The sequence below is a fragment of the Excalfactoria chinensis genome, chromosome 6 (genome assembly GCF_039878825.1).
Source record: "Excalfactoria chinensis isolate bCotChi1 chromosome 6, bCotChi1.hap2, whole genome shotgun sequence".
Classification (NCBI taxonomy): Eukaryota; Metazoa; Chordata; class Aves; order Galliformes; family Phasianidae; genus Excalfactoria; species Excalfactoria chinensis.
The window spans coordinates 12,407,418-12,430,214 of NC_092830.1; the positions used below are offsets into that span (position 1 = coordinate 12,407,418).

Below are 22,797 nucleotides of genomic sequence, written 5' to 3' on the forward strand. Positions count from 1 at the left end.
GTTCTACAGCACCACCAGCTCAGCACACAGCACTGAGTTTTGCTTAGAGGTTCCAATCCCACCAGTCAGTATGACTGTGATTTCCCCCCCCCCCCACACACACCCTTAAACACATGAAGAGCTTAAAAAAATACAAACCTTTCAGAAAGACTGATCAAGGCATTAGATCTCAGCACAGATAACAGGCACAAGATTTTATAGCCCTTAACCCATAAAAAAGAAAAAGAAGGGACAGGAAGGATTTCTGGTGTGTCAGGAACACGCTTCCTGAGCCTGCACTCACATCTTGTTGGCTTCTTCCTTATGAAGCCAATCGCTGATTTCTTCTTGGCATCTGAATAAACAACAGGACCGCATCGTTCCCACTGTAGATAAAGCAGCAGCAATACCTTCCACCATCAGAAATGAGAGCAGGTACAAAAGAGGAGAGCAAAGCACAGAGCTCTGGCTGGTTTGGAAGCAGCGAAAGAACCCGGTGTGTGAACTCACCTCTGAAGGGTTGCTGTAATTCTATGCAATGGCAGAAGCACCTACAGACTTCCCAAGCATGAGGCATGCGGAACAGCTAAGCTAGGAGCTGCACATTTAGGAGACGTGAAGAGAGAGGAAGCTCTCAGCTCTTGTTTGAGAAATGGAGGTACACAGAAGGCAACAAAGAAAGCATCTGCTCCACTGATACACCAAAACACTTCACAAACTTAAATCTTGGAGCCTCATTTTTAAAACCAAATCAGAGGGAGGAGCAGGAAAAGAAACAAAAATTATATATATATATATAATGTTGGTTTTTTTTTTGCATAATTGCTGATAGCGCAACAAAACCCAAAGGGCTTCCTTACCCACTTCTAGACGTGCAGGCACTAATAAACTTCTGTGATAACATTAATATTCCTGATAGTCTCTGTGGGCTCGTTCTCCCTACTAGAATCTCATTACAGCTTCCAAACCTGAAGTAAATTTGTGGGCGTTTGAAAGGTGTAGCCTTTAAATGGTGATGTTGCTGCCTGTTCACCGCACATCTTATTGCTGCTCATGTTGCTTTCTGAGGAGTCCAACTGCGAGGACTCAGAAGCTCGAGCACAGGTCGGAGCCCACAGTTCAGAGCTCTGTGCTGCACGCTGCATAGACAGCAGCCCTGGGCTCCTCGAGGTCCCCATGACCCAGCTGTGCCAAGCAGCCCAGCCACAGGTCCCCTAAGCACACACTGGATTTGCTGCAAGGGGATCGATAAACTTGGTTGCTCTGGAAAAACTCGCAATGTCAGCATGGATACCCTGCACGTCCCTTGTCAAAGCACCTGTCCTCGTGGTTGTGCTGCCTACGCTTCTGGGTCTGTCCTTTTCAATAAGCATGAATCCATTTTGATCCCACACAAACGATACAAGTGAAACGAAGGGAAAAGTGCTCATGGTTCCCCTTAAAGACCAGATAAGATATGATTAGGGATATCCTCCTTCACCAGTGAAATTTATTGAGCTTACTTATCTCAGTGTTGTGCAAAGCCCATGTAGTTGAACACCCTCCACGGTACCTCTTGTACATCCAGAGGCGCAGGTCACACAGACGCATTTCTCTGTGGACAGCAGGGCTGTTGGGGATGGATCTAATGTATTTCCTGCAAGATAAAACCCTAGCTCCATGGTTTAGAATAACGAGTACGGTGTAGGTAGCCTACCAAATCCACGGCATTTCCTTTCCCTGTAAGACAGGAAAGCACATAAATATGCCAAAGGTATTTTTTGTCTTTGTTTCCTTTTTCCCAACTTTTTTTTTGGTTAAATTCTTTCATAGTTCCTTCCCACTGGCTTCAGAGACAGTATTTATGGCAGGTATTAATTTGTTCAAAGAGAGATGCTTAAAAAGCACACAGAAAGAGAAAGCTGTAAGATAGGGATCTCTCTCCAGAAAAGCACTGCATTAACAGATAATGCATACTGACATGACTTCAAAACAAACTTTTTTTCCTATCGGTCAGTACCTTATTTCTTTTTCTTAATTGGAAGAAAGCCTGTGTGGGCTTTTTGTTTTACAAGCAGACAATATTTGGCATCTCATGAATGGCATCAGATCAGAAGAGAAGGGGATGGCACTCGGTACCTCTCTGCAGTCCTGCCTCGCTCGGCAGCTGCCCCTGGGGCCATAACACCACTGCACATCGCTGCCACACACTGCACTTCCATTCTGGGCATGGAGGGCAGAAGTTTTTGGAGGAGTGCAACTTTCAGAGCCCTTTCTATCCAAAAGCAACGTAACGCACCTCTCAGCATCATCGCTCAAATGTGGCGTATGTTTTCCCGTGGATTTTCAGAGGAACTGTTTCCAATGATTTCCAAAATGAATTAGATTTTGCATAGTACTTTTTTGGTATGTAACACTGCCTTCTCGGTATTACAGCCAAGCTTCCTTTTAAAGGCATATGCATGAGATTATGCAATCGTAGTATTCTGGATACCCGGAGCAATTAAAATAAATCAGAGTAGGTATAATGAAGATGAGCCAAAGCATCTGTTTCTCAAGAGGATTTGGGAAAAAAAGATCTCATCCCCCAGAGGCCTGAATCCATCACGGTTAGACCTCAGGGATGCTTGTACTTCAACAACGCATGCGGGGCTCACTTGAGCAGGGAAGGGAAGAGCTGGAGGTGAGGTAAAGACTCTGGCATGGCAGATGGCTGAGCTCTTTGGAAGCCAAGGTTGAATAACCCAGCACGTTATCTTTGGGGCTGCTGGGCATTGGGCAAAGCAAAGATGTCAGGGAAGGCACTTCAGTATCGAAGGAGAGCAGGAAGATGTGAGCCTGGGGTATCCCACACCCGGGATGGGCCGTGGTCTCCCTGCCCAGCTCCCCCAGCACTGGTGGCCGCCCATCCTCCTCTGCAGCATGACAGTTCATTAAAGGCAGAAGACACGCTGTGCTGGCTGAGGCCCACTGAGTGGAAGGAGGTCAGCTCACGTATTGAGATCACTGAGAGCCACAACTTGCTTGGGCTGCTGTGGGCAAACACAGGCTGGCATTCTCTGGACAGTATTTACAACAGCAGCTTCCCCACGTGAGGACGTGTGTGTGTGTGTGTGTGTGTGCGCTGTTTTCACTGAAAGCAGTCAAGGTAAATGATCTGACAGGAGATGGATGTGGGATGTGTGCGCATGACCCGTGCGGCATTATAAAGCACAGCACATCTGAAGCCCTCGCACACAGCATTCCTTTCTGAGCTTCACGATTAAAAAATAAACAGCTGGGCTGCACGGAGGACCATTTCCATCAGAGAGACGCTACCCAGGATAAAGGCAGCTTTGCAGGCAGATGGACTGGCGCCTTGCTTCAGGACCACAGTGAGGAGGGGCAGCCGGGATGGGCACCAGGGTGTCCAGCCATGGGATGCATGAGCTCCACGGCCCAGCTCTGCCTGCAGCGTGGCATTACATGGACAGAAGGCTGCCGCAAGCCAGTGTCCATCAGACCTGAGAGAGAGCTCTGTCACCACGCTCCTCAGGCTGTGAGCAGAGTGATGGCGTTGTGGGACGCAGCCCGCTTGTGTGTCTGTGCATTACACATGTGTAATGTCATTAGGGTGATAACATGGCTGTTTCTGTTAGCTCAGTGGTATTAATAAGGTACAACAGAGATATCTGACACCGTTCGCAGTCCCACGTGCATTTTCATATTGCCTTCAGATGTAATTCAGGGACTTGATTTGTATGAGTTATGGCTCTGATGTCACTTGTATTCTTGCTGTAATAGGTCCCTCCGGAGCCAAATTCATCAGACTCAATTAACGACATCTGAGAGGTGCATCTCGGCCGGCAGCCGGGCACGCACTGCAGCACTGCCCCAGCCACCCCAGCCCTGCTCTATGCAGAGCCGGCCCTGAGCAGCCCCACTGCCCACAGAGCCCACAGCCGCTGCACAGCCCAGCGGGGAGAGCCCCAGGTGGCAAACACAGAGCTGGAATACAGCAAATGCCGCTGCCCAGCCCAGCCCCTGTGCAGGCAAACGTGAGGTTTGAGATTGGATCACGGTTGGGTTCCGTTCCAAGTATGGAAATGGGTTTAGACTTTGGTTCAGATTGCTTCATGTCTCCCAACATTCTCAACCACAAGTATTTTTAATTGTAAGGCACGAAAATGAAGTTATTTAATGAATTGATGCTTTAAATGCTTTGGGGTTCGACTTTGTTGATGAGGAACAGTCTTATTTTGGTTTTTATGTATTTGTTTCCAGCCTCTGCTCTGTCTGATCCCGATCCCACTTGCTCTGTAACCCACGATGCGCTGCCATGGGCGCAGTGTTACGGCTGCTCTCTGACCCTGCACACCGGGGGCCTTCTTCCCTCTCCCCACTGGAAACAGCCCTTTATGAGGAGCTTCGGCACAAGGTACGTTCCCAGGGGGGCACAGAAACATGACGGCATTTCGCACATTTCTTTCGGCTGCCGAAAAGTTACACAATATGCGTATGAAGTTATCCAGTGCCCTCGGGACTGAAGCCAACTTTTGATTATATGCGCAATTTCAATTTCTGCTATAGGCAAGGCGAGGGTTTACTTTATTTCTGCTCGGGGAGGGGCGAAACTCGCGTAGAGCCGACGGCAGAGCGGTGACGGAGGCGGTGCCGCCCCGCAGTGCGCGACCGCGGCGGGAGCACCGCAACGTCCCGGCTGGTGGCTGTCAGCCGTGGTGCGGGGCGGGAGCGGAGCGACTCGGTTTGCGAGATGGGCACTGCCGCTGCCGTGCGCGCTGCGGGGAGGAGCGGCCCCGCCTGCCGAGATAGCGCCCGGGAACAAACAGATACCGGCGCCCGGCGGGTCCCGCACCGCACACCCGCGTGTCCCCGCCGTGCCGCCCCGCCCCGCACTTGTTGCTGCCCCGCGCGGTGCTGACGTCACCGCTGCCGTCATTACGGGGCACCGGATTATTTATTTATTTACCCATTCATTTATTCACCCCATTTATTTATTTATTTTATATATACCCCCCCACCGCCCTCCCGTCCCCTCGGCGTTTCGCGACGTTGGGGCCGAGGACGTTTCGAACCCCCCCGCGACGTTCCCCGCTTTTTTTGCCGCGTCCCCTCCCGGCGCGGAGCATCACGGCGCGGCTGTTTATATAACCGTCCCCCGCCGCCGCCGCCCTCCCGGGACCCCGCGGCATCCCGCACCGTGGGGGCCGCGAGGGGGGGGGTAGACGGGAGCGGGATGGGGAGCGTGCAGCCCGGTCCCGCACCCCGCGCCCGGAGCGGGCCGCCCCGCCGGGCCGAGCAGCGCCCCTCGCGCCGCAGGAAACGGGCTTTATATTAGACATATACGCGCAGGTCCTGTCAGATCCGCAGCGCTCCCGCCCGTCCTTTCGGCCCCCCAAAAATCGGGGGGCGCCGCCGTCTCCCTTCTCTTCGCGCCGCCGCCCCTCCGCCGCCCCCCCGCGCCTCGCCGCCGCCCCCCCGCATTTTTGTCGGCGCGGAGCCGGTCGGCGGGGGCCGGGCGGCGCGGGGCGGCGGCGCCGGCGGGGCGCGGCGGGGCGGCGGAGGGGCGGCGGGGCGGGGGGCGCGCGGCGGGGGGGCGGCGCGGGGCGCGCGGCGGGGCGGGGGGCGGCGGCGGCGGCGGGGCGGCGCGGGGGCGGCGGCGGCGAGGGGCGGCGGGCGGCGGGGCCGGCTTCGCCCTGCCAGGACCTGCCGGGCTCCATTCACGCCAACAAGTTTGGGAGAATGTTGAGTTCAATCGCGCCGGAGCCGCGATGGAGCGCAGCGCACTGCAGGTACCGCGCGGCCCCGCCGCCGCCGCCGCCGCCTCCGCGCAGCCCCGCGCGGCCCCGCCCCGCCCCCGCCCCGCGCTCACCGCCGCCGCCGCCGCCGCCGCCGCCGCGGAGGCTCCGCGCCGCTGCGCGCCCCCCGCCCGCCCGCGCCCCCCGCGCCCGCCCCCGCGCGCCCCCCCCCCCCGCGCGGCGCTGCGCGGAGCGGAGCCGGCGCTGATGCCGCCGCCGTGTTGTTGTTCCCCGCAGTGGGTCGGCGCCCCGTGCGGCTCGCACGGCCCCTACGTCTTCTACCGGGCGTTCCGCTTCCAGCGCCGCGGCGGCGGCCGGGCGCGGGTCCTCTCCCTCGGCGACTTCTTCTTCGTGCGGTGCCGCGCGGAGGAGCCCGCCTGCATCGCGGAGCTGCAGCTGCTCTGGGAGGAGCGCACCAGCCGGCAACTTCTCTGCAGCGCCAAACTTTACTTTCTCCCCGAGGACACCCCGCAGGGCCGGACCAGCGACCACGGCGAGGTGGGAACCGCGGCCCCGGCCCACCTGCGTGCGGGGCGGCGGGTCGGGACGGGACGGGACGGGACGGGGGGGGGGCGGTGAGGGGCGCGGTGCCCGGGGCTGCGCGTGTGCGGGAGGTGGGGGGGGGGGGACGCGAGACTCTCACGCACCCGCGCTGTGAGCCCCCAGGACGGGTCCCCGCGGGGCGGTGCGGGAGCGCCCGGCTGTGCGCGTCGCTACGTGCCAACGCCGCCGGTGCCGCGCGGCGCGTGCCGCCGGGCTCGGGCGGGTGTCACCGCTCCGCTCAGCCCCACACGGAGCGCTCCCCGCTCGGAGCGCGGCGCCGGGCGGATCCTCGCCCCGCCATCCCGGGGCCGCGCCGGTCGCGGAGCGGGGCAGAAACTTTGCGCGGCGCCGTCCCGGCCCCGCGACCCCGTCCGAGAGCGGAGCGCTGCGGCGGGGCCGGGCCTGGAGGGGGCAACCGAGCGCCCCGCGAGCCGCCGCGTTCCCCACGTCCCCGTTGTCCGCCGTGTGACAGCCCCGAGCGGGGCGGGCGGGCGGAGGGTGCGGGCTGCGGAGGGAGGGAGGGAGGGGGGGGAATATGGGCTGCTTTGGGGTCGCGGGGGGTCGCGGTGCCGCTGTCGCTCGGGAACGTGCGATGGCACCGCTCGCCGCAGCCCATCGGCGATGCGTGGACGTAGGGGTTGTTTGCGTCGCCCAGATTTAAGCACAGCCCCCGGCGCCGCCGGTACCGGGCACGGCCTCGGGGCCGGGCTGCACGAGCTGCGTGGCCGCGGTGCCGCCGCGGAGCGACCCGCGGAGAGCTCGGCTGCTGCCTTGGGAACTTCGCCGCTGCTTTAAGGCTCGGGAGCTGCCCGAGGATGTTCGGGGTCCCGCCCGTGGCCCCCATAGTGTGGGGATGGGGCGGCACCCCGGCCCGCAGCCCCCTGCCCCGCGGGCTGAGTGAGGCCGCAGAGGGACGAACCCCGGCGGTAGCGCTTCCAGGACGAAGCGCCTGTCACGTTTTGCGTTGTGGTGTTGTAAAGCTGTTGGCATTGGTTAGGCAGGGCTGGAAAGACATATCGAAGCCGGCTCTCATCGAGCCCAGGGCGGCGTTGGCTGCGAGGCGCAGTTCCTAAAAAGCCCCATCCCGCGCTGCCCCGGTGCATTTGGTGCCATGTGACGCTCTGCGTCGCCCCGCACCGTCACTGCCGCTGCCCCCGCCCCGCCGGGCCGCCCGCGGGAGCCCGCCCGGCGCCCATTCATCAGGGCCCGAGTTTACTACGAGCTCGTGTTGGTCTCAGCTGCGCTCCCAAACCGGGCTCTGATGCAATGCTTTTCGCCTTGCGAATAATCCTTACTCATGCAAGTAATTTACATGAGCAAGCATTGCTCATGCGGAGGAGAGGAGAGAGAGAGCTGGTTTCCTGTAATTATTTCCCTCGCAGTATTTTGCATTTTCAGACTAATTGGGGAAAAAAAAAAAGCAGAAGTCATTCGGTGCATGCATGCCATCTAGAACTGCAGCAGAGATTTTCCCAGGGAGCAGAGGTGCTGCAGGTTCATCCTCGGCCCCCTCCCTGCAGTGAGGGGCTCGGCGGGACTGCATGTGCGGGGTGGGAGCTGCCCAATCGCAGCACGTGCCCCGTCAGCACGGCAGTGATGACACGTCTCAAGCAGCTCTCGGCCATTAAAGGGTGCCCTGAAAATCATGCTTGTAGCGTCAACCCCTGCCGTACACTTGCTTGGATTAATTCAGCTTTGAAAAATCATGCGCTGGAGAAGTGGTATTTGTCATAGAATACTGCAGGTTTGGTGACTGCACATCCACTGTGCGTATCTTTACCTGTCACCACCAGCAGTGTGTGGTGGCAGGGAAAGAGGGCAGCAGTGTCAGGGAGGAGCACATGTTGCTTCCCATTAGCCACAGCTGGGCGCGATGGGCCGATCCAGGCAGAGCCCTCCCAGCCTTCCCAGTTTGGGCTGTGGAAACTCCGCTCCCTGAAGTGGCTGTTCCCGGTCCGATCGGTGGCACTGAACGTTAAACTCGTCTTCAGAGAGTAATGGGCCTCACATGGTACAGCCTTGAGCGTGCTGAGATAGCGCGCAGGCTGGAAAATAAAAATGTTCTAATTGTGTCTTTTAAATAAGCATAGGAGTGAATTAATTAGACTATATTTTGTCTTTAGTTGCTTAGTTACACAATAGTATTCCTAAGCACAAGTAAGATAAATCGGCTCTTTTTGTGCCGCTTGTCCCTTAATCATAATTACTGTATTGCTCAGGAGAGCCACACGTACATACATCCTGCATTTTTAATAACATTGCAGCAATATGCGTACAGTATAGAAGTACCCTCTGATTCACGCGCCCTACGCCTCTGTGCAGGAAGAAGTTGTGCTGTTATGGGAGCAATATTTGCATCAGTTGCTCAGAGATGCAGTTCTGGGAAATACATAATTGAAATATTCTTGCAGTGCTTGTTCTGGCCCTTTCATTCGCATTCAAAATAACAATGCCTTAAGTCTCAGAACAGTCATCCACTCTTGATTTAAGAGCTTTTTGCTTTGTGTGTGTGTGTGTGTGTAGGTTCACGCCCAGATTTAACCCTGCCGAGGCCGGCCGCGTGCGGATGCGTAGCTAAAAAGCAGTCGGGAGGTCAGATGAACATCGGCATCTGATGGCATTAATCCAGTGACCTTAGCGCTTGGCAGGCGTCCATGTTTCTACGTGAAGGTGCCAGGGTTATGCAGATAATAAAATAGTTTGTTTTCATTTACTAGGGATTCTAATCTTCCTTTGCAAAGTGCAGCCTGAGTTTCGGGGGCCGGGGAGTGCTCCCGGGGGCTGGAACTTTGATTTCTTTCAGAGTTGTTGAGCGTTAGCTGCTAATGATGGGCAGATTGATACAGATATGGAACAATGGAAGATTCTGGCAAGAAACCCACTAGACATGCTCAGTGGATGTATGTGAAAATTGGCTCCATTGTTCTGCTGCATGAAAAGCAAGTAAATTATTTACAGATATTTGCTAATTAAAGCACATATTGTTTTAGCAGCACAATAGAACACAATATAACAAAAGACAAAAGAATAAGCTTGCATAATTTAAACCTGCTAATGCAATGTACTCCCTGTTAAGAAAAATATAATTATGTAATCTACGAGGAAAGCTCTTGGTACTGTAACTGTAGTAGGCAAAATTAGGAATGAATTGCTTGTCAACTCGCCTGAACTGAGACAACTCTTCGAGGTCCGCAAGCTATCTGATGGGAAAACATTTTGACTGAAGCCTATTCTCTCTTTGGTCAGGACTTCTATCTGCAGTGACAGATATAAATTCAATTTGAACCTCTGCTCAGGAGCAGCGGGAGGGAAGAAAAAGAAATAGAGGAGGAGGCAGGCAATGGAAATGCCAGGTCTGGCTGCTCACAGCCATCCCCCTGAGGACTCCATCACCACCTGGATCCTGGACCAGGTGGAGCGGAACCCCACAGCACATCCCACTGCCGTGCAGTCTGCCCTGCCCCAGGACACTCTGTGGGTCTCACTTGGGAAATACTGAGCTACGCAAACCCAGAGGGGTTGCAGCTTGTGGGGCTTCACCTGGGTCCTCTGCATTGGTCTCTTCTGTTTCTGGCACCAGCAGGTAGGACCCGGCAGTCATCATCAGTGGGATCTTCAGGCAGCCTTGTAGGGCTGCACACGGTCTGGGGAAACAGCGCAGGAGGCTGGAGAAATACCTGTCACCTGTGTTTAACGAGATCATTACAGCCCTTTAAAAGTAATTAGCAAAAGATTATCAAGCAAGAGGTTCTGCTTTGGCCCTTCCAAATACTCCTGTGTGCCAGATGGATTCCTGGGTCACACATCTCCCTTTTCTGGCTCTCCCCGGTGTCTGTGGGTGCAGAGTGATGCTGGTCCCCATGGTCCCTGCACAGCAGCACCTCCTCAGCTGTCAGCCCTGCATCTCGCAGGACACCTCCATCTAGCCTAGGCATGGGGATACGTTACTGCCAGGGATACCTGGAGCAGGGAAAGGGGAAGAAAAGTTTAACCTGCCTGAGCCACACATGGGATCTTCCCATACACCTTTCTGTGACTCAGTGATCCCATCTGTGAAATAGGAGCAACGGTTTGTACCTGGGAGAAAGCGCAGTGCCAGGCCCCTGGGGCAAGCAGCGGTGTTGTGTGAGTTATGTAAAGGATGTTTGCACCTAAATTATGGAAAACTTAAAAAAAACTAAAAAACAACAACAACAAAATATCCACCCTGAAACAATAAGGCACCTTTATGTCCCAATGGAATACGTAGTTCTGCTCTCTGCAGTGAATGCAGCCTGTAAGTCACACTGTATGTTTTTGCTCCTATGGACGAATGTGTTTTCATCAGCAATGTACTGGGTTGTAAAATATGCATCCCCAGCTATCTGCTGTGCTAAAGGTTTCTGTGAGAAGGCTGAAGATGTTTTCTAAAGCAAATCATACTGATCAGATAAATGACATGCGGTGTCTCCTGTAATTATTGGCAAGAGTTTTTACAGTGTGTCTCTCCGTTCTCTCCAGGCCATGTATTTGATGTTAGGAGACAGCCAAGCAGGTGTTCGGATCGCTCTTGCCCTCCAGAATTCCTTAAATGACCTCTGGAAGCGCTGGAGTGAAAACAGTCTCAGCACGTCAAAATTTTGAGATATCTCAGTTGCCGTAATTCTTTTAAGGCTGCTTTGGCGTCTCTAAAATACAAATCTTGCCTCGTTATTGGCAGTGAGTGAGAAGTTGTGATGTAGCGTATGTGGGTGTGGGGTCGAGATGTGCAACCCCCCCCTGCGGTGCCCTGTGACTCCCTGCCTTGTAAGAGTTAATATTTCTTCTAAAAAATAATTATCCGCTTTAAGCTCTTCTAACTACCTGACCTCTTTCATTGAATGTAAGTATTCCAGCCATCTGCTGAGTCAGGCAATACAGCGGTCTGTGCTTGCAGGAGGCCGTGATGGTTGCTTAGACAACAGTGACATAATATTTAAGCATAACGGCTCTCAAGAAGACACTGTCCCCTTCTCCCTGTGTTTCTTCTCTGAAAATGCCAACCTGATTGCGTCGTTCAGAAACAAGGGAAGGATGAGGAGGGTTTGCATTAGCACCTTTTCTTAGCCATCACCCCATTTTCCACTTGAGAAGTGGAAGTATTGTGCTTTGCTCAGGAGCCCTGTAAGATATGCAGCAATGGCAGGCTGACTAGGTGCCTGATTTTATGGGAACAGAGAGAAAAGTGCCTATTTCTGTAGTCTGCATTTATTTCACGATTAAATAACTATGTGGCTGGGAGCAGTGTTCCCATTGGCCCCAGTGTCTGTAAGGGGCAGCCAAGATAAGTCCCTCTCCTGAGCAGAGCTGGAATCACCACTTGCAGTTTCCTCTAGTAAACCTCATCTTGGTGTAGCGGGGAAAAAAGTGCAATTAAAGACTTTCCAGGCAATGGGGACTTCATAAACATATCACTTCAGAGCACAGCTAATACACGAGTTGATTTGTGTTTAGTTATATATACATATATATATATATGTGCAGTGTGTGCGACGTGGGTGGTTTTTCATGTTTACACAGAGATATAATTATGAATGACATGAAGGCTATACAGCAGGTTTCTTTAATCTTCTAAAGGTTTGTTAGTCATGTGTCACCACGTACCTGGTTTTTATTTATTCAACATCTGTATGCCTTTGTCATCTCATTGGAAGGGTTTCTCTAGACAGGCTGCTGAGGTGGGTGCATGGCGGTTCGTGTCGGATGGTGAGGGAGGGACACAGCCAGTGAGCTGTGTGCCATTCCCAGTTCAGGTCTGAACCCAGCGCTCAGGAGGGCTGCTTAAGGGATTTGAAAGGGTAGCAGGATGTGTAGACATGACAAGGGGATGCAGCAGTGAGTGAAACTCTGTTAGGGTTCTGTTGGGGTGGGTAATCTCTTGTGTTAGCAAAGCGCCTGGGGAAAATGGCCTGCCCTGGAGCTGCCTGGGCCTCACATGAGCAGGAGGACCACGCCAGTGGCTTCAGCATCAGCTCAGTGTTAGGGGTTCTGATGTGAGTGATCCGTAGCCTCACAGTGAGGGTAGGGCAGGCCCTGCTGGCCAGCAGTGTGGAGGGGAGGCTGCCATTACAGCCACCTGAGGCCTGGCCGCAAGGCCTGAGGCCTGGCCGCAAGGCCTGAGGCCTGGCCGCAAGGCCTGAGGCCTGGCCGCAAGGCCTGAGGCCTGGCCGCAAGGCCTGAGGCCTGGCCGCAAGGCCTGAGGCCTGGCCGCAAGGCCTGAGGCCTGGCCGCAAGGCCTGAGGCCTGGCCGCAAGGCCTGAGGCCTGGCCGCAAGGCCTGAGGCCTGGAGGCCAGCTGCCCCTCCCGGTTGTCCCTGCCCATTTGGGGCTCTAGGGATGGAGCTGCCACAGAGGGACAGGGCCCTGCCACCCTTGTGGACGTGGCTGTGGAGAGGTGATGGGGCAGCATGTCCTCCTGCCTTGCTGTGAGCCCTTCATGCTGCACGCAGAAACCCAGCGCCATTTTGTGAAGGGCAACCACCCCAGCACCCCTCAGAACCGGTACAGCAGGACTTCTTTTTTTCTCCTTTTTATTTGCCCCCCGTGTTCACATCATGTGCGTGTGTGTGAAGGTTGTATTCTCAAAAACAAGTTTATTCATTGATGATGTAATACTGATTGTACTTTTCTTTTGGTTAATAAATTGTCTGCTCAGCTTACTTTGTATGCCAGCCAGAATTAGTCATACCAGTTCTTGGAAAGGATATGAAGAAACTAGTAATTGAAATCATAATCATTCGATCATGAGAGCTATTTGGAAAATAATATTTTAACCAGAAACATGTCTGATCTCCAAGTTGGGTTTTTATTAAAAGTGCTGCTATGTAGATGCCTCTGGTGTTGAGCATTAGACGTTGTGCGGTGGCCGTATGCAGCGTCCTGAAGGAGGGCTTATCCATGGGCTGCTGAGACTGTCTGCAGGCAGGCTGAGATAGGTACATATGTATGTTTTTCATCCTGACATTTACTAGTCAGCATGTAATAGCTATGTATGTATGTATGTAGCAACTACAGCTTTTTTTTTTTTTTTTTTTTTCTCCTTAATTTCAAGGGAATGGTTTAATGAAATTGGGTGAAACCATCCATTGAAATTGTACTTTGTAGTACACAACGCTTGTTTACAAAGTATTGACGTCTGTCATAAACAGAGATTTAAAGCATCACCGCTATTGTTTGTTGTTCAGGGGAAGCTCTTATGCTGTGCAATGATAAAAGGGAAAGATTTTATTACAAGCTTGCGTAGCGTGCCTTTCGTTTCTGACCAAATTCATGTTATTGCACTAAATGTAATGAAGGCACCTGCTTATGAGGCAATTTGGTGTTATATGAGGGAGAGTGGAATATCAGGTCTGCTTTTTGAAGAGATCCTTCATGTTTTGTGTTGTGTCTAACTTATCACAATGCAGCTTTTTTTGTTCTTCCTTTTTTTTTTTTTTTTTCCTATTGAACAGTATTTTATTTCCTGAGGAATTTGTTCAGTGGGGAAAAAAAAAAAACATACACACAAAGAGAATCAATTGTGCTTTTCTCTTTGTTTAATAACTGAAAGAATTTCTCTCCCATTTGCAAATACTTCTGTTTATTTTGGGGGAAAATTGGATTCTGGTTTATTTATTTCGAGAACCTGTAACCTCACTTAGAGGTAGAAACGTACAGAGTGCAAGGTGTGGTAGGCAGCCAGCTCTCATTACAACATAAATTATTTCTGCTATTTTAACTACAAAAATCTGGAGTGTATCTTCCTGGATATTTATGTATGGATGTTTGTTTATTTTTTGAGGCTTTCTGGAGCCCGTGCTTACTACAGTCAGCTATAAAACATTCCGCTTATTCATCGCGACTGAGAGGAGTTGATTGTTTCCTGGAAGGATAAAATTCAGCAATTAGAGCTGTTTAATTCAAGTATATGTTCTGGAGGCTAAACTAGGTTTAAGTGCTTTTCTTAGAATGTATGTTTAAGAAGGGAAAAAAATTACAGTTCTCTTCTGATCTTGAAAAGGGTTTTCAGAAACATGAGAACGTGCAAGTTTCTTTTGGTGGGAAGCACATAACATTTATGTAGTATTTCTTTTGGGATTACATCACAGTTTTATTTAATTTTTAGGACAAAAGTTAAATTCAATATTTGTGTATAAGCCAAGGGAAAATGTACCATAAACACAGGAATTTTCTGGTGAGTCAGAGTTCCAAGAATCTGAGATTTACTTAGTCCATTTATTTCAGGACTAGCTATAACCATTAGTCATCCAGCCATGAATTTTTACATTTGCAGCTAATTGCACCTAAAAAACAAACTTTCCCTCAAGGCTTTCGGTTGTAAAGAATGTGCTTTGGCAACCTGTATTGCAAATGCCTTTTAGGATCACTGCCCTGGTCTTAGAAATTCTCCTTAGGTTGTATTTGCTTCACATAAACAACTAATATTTCCTACTAGGTGAAAGGAGGAATAATGAAGTATGAGATATTCTGCATCACAGGAAAATCAATCTGCCAACAACAGGACAGGCTTTTCCAGCAGTCTGTTGGGGGCGGTTGGCGTTAAGAGTTTATCAGCCACTGTGGAGCCTTGCATGACATGGATTCTTATTTGACTGCTTCTTGCAGGATGAAGTTATTGCTGTTTCAGAGAAAGTCACTGTGAAGCTTGAAGACTTGGCAAAATGGGCCCAGTCCGATTTCTCCAAGTGGAAGTGTGGTTTCCGGGCTGAGCCGGTTCAGCTGATGGATGTGGGAAAGAATGGACAGAAGGAGGCCTTGATGAGATACAGACAATCCACGCTCAATAGCGGCTTGAACTTCAAAGACATTCTGAAGGAGAAGGCTGACCTTGGTAAGTGTCCCTTGCTTTCTGCCTTGGGGAGGGCCTGTGTTTGGCTTGTTTCAATGGCAGATGAGCCCAGTCCTGCCTAACTGTTGCCAGTTCCCAAGGTATGTCTGCACTTTGGGCAGAGGTGCAGTGGTAAGGTGTCCCGGCTGGATGGGTAGGAGTGGCTGTGAGCGCACTGAAGGCTTGCTCACTTGGCATCGTGGCTTCCTGGAGATGAACATGGCGTAACTCTGTGCTACCTGTCTACTCTCTAGAAATATAGCTTAACCCTAAGGCTCAAATCCTGAGGATGGAAGCACAATAGATCGTCAAGGGTTTTCCCTGGGGCTGTTCGGGCCTTGGGATCAGCTGAAAATTGTGCATAGTGGGTAAAGGAAGGTGCCACATCTTCGCTAGGTCACCTCCACATGGAGGGAGAGACCAAAGGCCTTTCAGTTCCTCTGTCTCACCTTTTTGGAAGCTCAGGGTTCTCACCTGTTTCTAGTGCTTAACCTGTCTCTGTAGGATCAGCTTTGAGTCTGGTTTGGTAGGGAAATGTCCACTATTTCCTTGGAGACTATGCTGTAACCTGGTGTGTTTTCTTGTGAGCCTGGTGTGTTTTGTTGTTATCTTCAATATTACTGTACGGCTTAGGCCTCCTGTGAGTGCCCTTCTGTTCTCTGGATGTAGTTTGCACTTGGCAGACGTCTTCTTTTCCTGGCTGTTGCTAGGGAGAGGGGTGGTATCTCTGATACTTCAGATGGTTGCAAAAAGGATTGCAGCCATGGGACTGCTTTTGTATCTCTGTGATGCTCAGACCTTTGAAATCGTGGTAGGAGCCCAAGGTCCAATGGAGTTAGGTTTCCTGTTGGTAAACATGCCTTTTTGTGGTGTTAGGAATTTGGATGCGTAATAGCTTTAATCCCAGGGACATTTCTCTGCTGTCCCAAACTTTTAACAAATGTTCCAAGTTTAAAGACAAATTTAGGATGTAATGAGTTGGAAGGTAAGAAATAAGGAGTTAGGGCTGTTGCACGTGATGAAATGCTTATGAAACTACATGAATAGGAGACACAGGGCCAGATTCAGTATCTTAATAGCACAACTGTGTTGGCACCAAAGCCAAGTTGCACTGTGCTGAAAATGTGCCTTGGGGGATTTATCTTCTGCACCTTGTTTTTCTGATCTTACCAACTGGTGAAGGGATTTTGCCGATCTCACATTGCACCACTAGATGTGTTGGTTGGAAGACTAAAGTACAACTGGAAGTTGATCTTATTTTTCATTACTGGGAAAAAAAGCAAACAACAAACAGAAGACCTATGCAGTTCTTTCTCTTTTCCTTGGCTTTTTTGTGTGGTTTCTTCTAGTTCATAATTACATGCAGTGGTTTTTTTGCCCTGGAATCTTCATTACATACTATACTTATTTGTGTTTGTTTGTTGTGTCAAAAGAATCTCAGTGTTTCTCAGACAGAACTGTTGTGGGTTAATATTTTCTTGGTTTTGTCTTTAACAAACAAGAAGACCCTTGTGGTGAGTTACGAAATTGCTGTTATCTACCCTAGGAGCCAAAGAAAATTATCTTTAAGCCTAAAGCTTATAGTTACATGTTAAGCCTTTGAAAGTAGGGGTTATACTTTAAATGCTTATGGAATCTAAAGTATATGCTATGATTTTGATAACCCGCCTTCTGATGTTGCTTATTCTTGGTCAGTGGCTCTGGTTATATTGTTGGGCCTTTTTTTTTTCTTTTTTTTTTTTTTTTTTTTTTCTTTTTTTTAATTTTTATTTTTAAGTAGAAAAGGGTATTTTGGCTAATGTTGGACTGTCATCACTGTTTTCTTCGCCACAAGACGGGAGTGGTGAAGCCAAGGGTTCACTAAGAATTGTAGTGTTAGGCATCTTGACAAATAACTGATCTAGCCTGTGAAACGCAATCCAAGAAACTTCTTAAATTTAATAATAAGGATATTTTTAACTACTGGAAAAACAGAAGAGTTCAAGGATGTTTTACTTCCCAGATCTGAGAAAAACTCAGAACAGTGATCTTTGCTGTGAAGCAGCCCTGCATCCTGAAAGCTGCCCGTGGGCTCTGGTGTTGCCCCACCAGTGAAGAGCATTTACTTCTCATTCTGAGTGATGAGTAGGATTGATTCTGCTCTCTGAGGATTCCCATCTCTCCAGCTCTGGGTAAAGGCCATAACATAATGCTCAGCGTTCAGGGTGTGAGGATTTCATCTACCTGTGTTGCATGTTCTCTGCTCTCAAAATGGCAGGTTTACTGCCTGTTAGGGCATGTGCACACAGACCTTTTCCAATACTGAGCATCTTGCCAGTGGAGCAATGCTCAGCCACAGTGATCGAAGCTGTACTAGCAGTAAGTTATGCAGGAGGTCTCCTGCACAATGCAGTGGGGTAGCTGTTGTCTGAATGCAGTGATGTGAACTGTGAGTGAGTGTGGTGTGCTGTTGTGTGAAGGTCCCTCAGGTGTGAGCATCAGCACAGTCACCTTAGCAGTCAGTCAGCCCAAGTGGAGTGGTCTCCCCCTGCGTGTCAGTGGTTTCCCACTACTGCTGTTCTGTTCCCCTCCTTGTCAGGCAGTCTGTGCCGTGCCCATGCAGAAGTTTTGCAGAGAGATTCTTCACAGTGCTGCAATGGGGTGGTGTCATATGGAAGGTCTGAAGGCAACAGATCAGTTTTTGTGCTAGTCAGGCAGGCTGTACACAGATCTGCTGGTGAGAACCATGTTTAACTCTGGCTGTAGACAAGGAAGCTGCTGAACCAGGTGTTGAAATGGTGTAGATCAACAAAGTGATCTTCTGCACCCCTTTTTTTTCCTATGAAATAGCATGTTTCCATTACAGAAAAATCCTATTAAAGTGAGTTGATTCTGAAAGTTTTCTTACTAGATGTTTTTGGACCAAGCTGTAGAGGGTAATAGGAAATTATATCCCCATTAAAGTCTTTAGAAAAACTTTACACAAGAAACAAGATGAGTTTCATGTAGTACTGGGAAGTGGTGAAGGGTGAAATAACCTGTATGAAATGAAAACATGACTGATACAGAACCAAGGGAGTGGCACTGTGAGAAGGTACTTAATTAAACACATTACTGGGAAGCAGGGCAGCTTTACACAATAGCCAGGCAAAGTGGGATCTTGGTAAATGAGCAGTTTCTACATTGTATGGTGTGCTGTGTGGCACTGGCTTAGACAAAAATAAGGTGACAACTGGTTAATCCACAACCCAGAGGAGCTGTGCTCCTATAACTCTGAGTTGACCCTAATTCAAATCATGTAGCTCTGTCTCAATTCCTTCTCTTGTCTTTTTACTTTCCCTCTTTCCTTGCCCTTTTTTTGCCTCTCCTCTCTTTTACTCTTCTCTTCTTTTTTCTCTTTTCCTTCCTTATTTCTCTCCTTCTCCTTTCTTTGTTATTATTTTTTTCCATAAATGTTTTTCTCTGTAAGATGCCGTTGTTTTCATCGCTAGTGAATTATGCAGAACTTTTCCTTGGGACTGTGTTAAATACAGCAGATCTGTAATGGCTTTTTTTTGTGAGCTTCAACATTTCAACCTGAGAAATTATTTTGAAGAATTATTTCTGCATTTTGAGCTATTTATGCTACACATTCTGTCCCTTTCTACCAATATGTCAATATTGAATGCTAGCAGTTTATGTCTTAAGTCTATTCATAGCTTTCTGAATATTTCTTTCAAATGTTGGGAAAAATAAAGAATAACAATGCAGCATATAAAAATAGAGTTGCTCAGGAATGTATTATTCATAATGAACATGAGAACCTGTTTTTCCAGAAGAATTGGTCTGATTAAATCATTCACTACTGAGGTCGCTAGTTATTTATTTTTGTCTTGAGAATTATTGAGGGGATTTTTCTTTGTAATAAATGGACTTGTATCCCCATATTTGGTAAAGCAGTGGGAAGTAACCAAGTGAGGGATTATTTCATTTTACAAAATTTTTAGCAACTAAGCAATGCAAACACTATCAGTTAAATATGGCAAAGTTGCATATTTGTATTCCTTGGGCTATAGTTTGACAAAAATTCAAATGATTTTCTATAACACTGCTTCTTACAGACTTCCTTTAAGTGAAGTATGAAAGCTGCAGTGTAAGCTTTATTGGCCTATAAATATGTCATTATAGTTGGACTACATTTATACGCTTTGGATTGTTGTTTAAGCCAAGGAAATATGTCTATACAGGTTGACTTTTCATTGAAACCCTTTGAGGCATACAACAGAATGTATTTTAGGCCAAGGTTATTAAAACAGCATTTTCATTTTTGCTGCAGACTCATTGTCAATTATGCTGCCACAAACTGTCTGTGGATAGGCAGTTATGAATGGTTTCGTCTCTAAATGTGTCTTTAGAAAAAGAAATAAAAGACAGAGGAGTCAGAGCTGAAATTGAGAGTAGAGACGGAGGGCAAATGGCTGGATTTAGTGCTGGCGGGCCCCGCCGGCTTTGGTTGGGCTGGGCTGAGGTGGCCGTGTGGGATGGGGAGGTGGGAGCTGCACGGCCCCAGCTGTGTCACAGTGAGCCAGCACTGGATATTCCTGTGGGGCGTGAGTCTGTCCTGACAGAGCTCTGGGGTTGGTCCTCATGCTGCTGTCACCTCTCTCTATCCATCTTCTGTGATGCTTCATGATGCTGGAGTGGGTGGTTGAAATTAGCACGCTGTGGGCTATCCTATTCCTGTACTGGCAGCATCAGTGATTGGGATGAGCAGGTTCTGGTGATTACTAAAGTGGTTTCATGCGGTCTTCGTGTGTTTGTTTGGGTCCAGTGAGGGAGAACCAAAGGGAACAGTGAACCATCTGATTTCACTTACCGTTGTAGTTGGTGTGTCTTCTCCGGATGAAGACTGTCAGGGTATAATATAGGTAATCTATAGTATTATTGGCGCTGATTATCTGCAGCTGAGCTGCATTCAGGCACTCTTGGAGATTTCCTTGTTCAGTGTCGGGTACTGCTGAATTCAGGCTTGCCTAACTTAACTGGATGCAATAATTTCTGACCAGCTGGTGATTGACCATCCAAAGTACCGCTATTTTGGATATTCGATGCCTAAGTCATGCCTCTAACTCTCTTCCTGCCTCTCCTTCTTTGTTTGTCCACTCTCTATGCCTCTTCTTTTTACCATCTTGCCCCCCTTGTCCTGGCTGAATCCCATGGTTAACCCATGACACATTTGATCTTAATCAAGTTCCTGTAAGTGTCCTATTATCCCATTTTCCCCTCTCTGCCCTTACATGCTTAATGTTGGCTTTTGTCTCGTGGGTCACAGTGACCGCTCTCATTCGTTTTCACCAGCCCAGCTGATAGAGCTCTTTTGCTGCAGATGAGGCAATTACTTGGCTTGATGTCGTGCCCCATGCGGCTTGGGTGGAGGAAGATGGCTCCTGGGGAAGGGACCATGCCTGGCACATGCCAGCAGTGCTGCTGCAAACCAAGAGCACCCGCAGCCTATGGGCAGTGCTAGGAGTGCATGGCAGGGGATTACTGAGTGGGGGCCTTCCTCTGCTCATATGCCTCCCTTTAATTGCCATTTACCTTCAGTGTTATTTGACGTTAAGAATAACCTGTGGTGCTGAGCAGACAGACAACTTTGGCCTTGCACAAAGAGGGTGAGATAAATGTTTATTTTTTACTTGTTAACCGGTAGGATGAAGATAACTGATCGGCTTCTGGCTGCCTTCTGAATGCTGACAGGTGCTGCTGTTGGGAAGCCCACTGTACTCCCAACAGTCTCATGATAATGTTTCACTTTCATTCTGGGCAGCCCAGTGGCACCTTTGCCCCCCCCCCCCATGTGCTCCCTGTCTCCTCAGCCCCCTGCTGTGCTCAGAGGGGTTGGTGGGGTCCCTGGGGCCTTTCTGAGCCATCTGGTCCTCCTGTGGCCGCAGACACTAGGATGATTTAAGCGCAGTTCATTCCTCCCCTCCTCTGGGGGCAGCCTGCTTCATTACAGGGGAACTGTATGGGGTATCATAAACATTTAATATGTGGTGCTGGCTTTGGAAGCTTTTCTTTTGCCCCTGGCTTGTGTTGAACCTCATCCATTTGTGGCTCTTGAAAGGAATTCTAGCACCGCGTATTTTGAACTCCAAGTGTGCTTTATCAATGAGATTAAATTTGGGTTTCTTTTCAGATCTTGACCTGTCTTCGAGGTCCTATGGAAAGGGGCTGTGGGGGGCTGGGAGTGGAGGAGGTGGGTGTTTTGGTCTTTGAAATGTGGAAGTTGTGCTGAGAAAAATCAGAATCCCATGTAACTTTTCTCTTTGTAGCCCCTGCATGGCAGCCCTCACCCCACGCTTCCTGCAGCAGGAGCAGGCTGAGGCGGTTGTCGGCCTGTGCTGATAGTGGCTGTTACTGTGTCAGCGTTTTCAGTGACATATTGGAGTGACGGGGCACTTTGTCAGTGGTGTGGAGAACAGCCACCTGCAACTGCACTTTGCTTTGGAAGTGGGGTGGAAGAAATTACTGCAGTGGGGCAGCAGTGAGGGAAGAGTTAAATTTCAGTGCCTTGCAAAGCTGGAGGAATTGCCCCGCATTCTGCTGAGGCTGAAGGTGTAGCATTTTGCCCCATTAATAAGGGCTTGGTGCAGCCTCTCCGTGGAACAGCAGTGGCCTACACAACTGCAGAATAAGCAGAGAAAAAATACAAGGCCATTTACAGGCAGTGTAAAGGCAGCCATTGTGGGACAGTGTCCCTTTAAAAATGTTTGACGGCTTTTTTTATTTTTGTCTGTTTTTAGCACCGAGATTGACCTTGCCAGGCTGTGTAATAACCCACATGTGTCTGCTCTCCAGGATTTTTTCCCTTCTAGTCACTGTTGGATCTTGCATTTAATTCTTACTGACCATGAGGTTTTGTTCCAGTAACTGGAAACGTGTGCCTCTCTGTGCAGCGCTGCCGCGCTTTGCATCTCACTGTATCTCAGAGTCTGACTTCTTTTTTCTTTTCTTTTTTTTCCCCCACTTTTCATTTTGGAGGGTGCAGCCCTCTCTCTGATTTCCGCCCCTGCCCATATTGTTTCTGGATCCCAGAGGGCCCCAGTTGTGGGCTTGCATTGTTCCATGTCCCTGCACGTGCCATGCCCAGTGCCACGGAGGGAGGTGATCAGTGCTCTCCTGCTGGTGCCATGTCTGCTGGTCGGACTGCTGGTTCCCCATAGGCCATCGATACCTTTTCCTGCACCATGTCCTTATACAGCCAGCCAGAAGTGTCTGAGCGTGGAGATGTGTAAGCCCAACACCTACACGGTGCTTTGATGTGGTCACGTGGGTCGGAGGACATCCTCTTTTTCCCTCCTGGCTCTTCTTTTGGGCTGTAATTCCACTGTGCCATAGCCAGGGAAGTGAAGCCTCACATTTGCCTTGACTCTGTGCACCCCATTCATTGAAGGAAGTTGTCCTCGCCCCACCCAGCTTCCCTTGCTGCCCATGCTCCCCTGCTGAGATGCTCTGACCCTCCCATGGGCACTGCTATGTGCTGTGCTGGGAGGCCATCCTATGCTGGGGGAGATAGTACAGCCAGGCTTCATTCAGCTCCTTTCTGTGAGGGGAAGAGGGCCGCTCTGGCATCCTTGTTCTGTTTAAATCCAGTTTGAAGACTCTCACTGTCAATGCTGTGACTGCATAGTGCTTG

The 22,797-nt window shown here is 49.9% G+C and overlaps 1 protein-coding gene across 5 annotated transcripts in view; it reads left to right on the plus strand.

Moving 5' to 3' along the window:
- ARID5B (AT-rich interaction domain 5B) overlaps nucleotides 1-22,797 on the plus strand; it is a 136,281-nt gene that overhangs the window by 21,699 nt on the left and 91,785 nt on the right. For 4 of the 5 annotated variants that reach the window (XM_072340396.1, XM_072340400.1, XM_072340397.1 and 1 more), the window contains exons 7-9: nucleotides 4,222-4,375; nucleotides 5,994-6,254; nucleotides 14,921-15,146. In XM_072340396.1, coding sequence (XP_072196497.1) covers nucleotides 4,277-4,375; nucleotides 5,994-6,254; nucleotides 14,921-15,146 — 586 coding nt within the window. In that variant the 5' untranslated portion in view covers nucleotides 4,222-4,276. Of the gene's footprint in view, nucleotides 1-4,221; nucleotides 4,376-5,624; nucleotides 5,751-5,993; nucleotides 6,255-14,920; nucleotides 15,147-22,797 lie in introns of those variants that run through there. The other variant, XM_072340401.1, reaches the window with a different exon arrangement.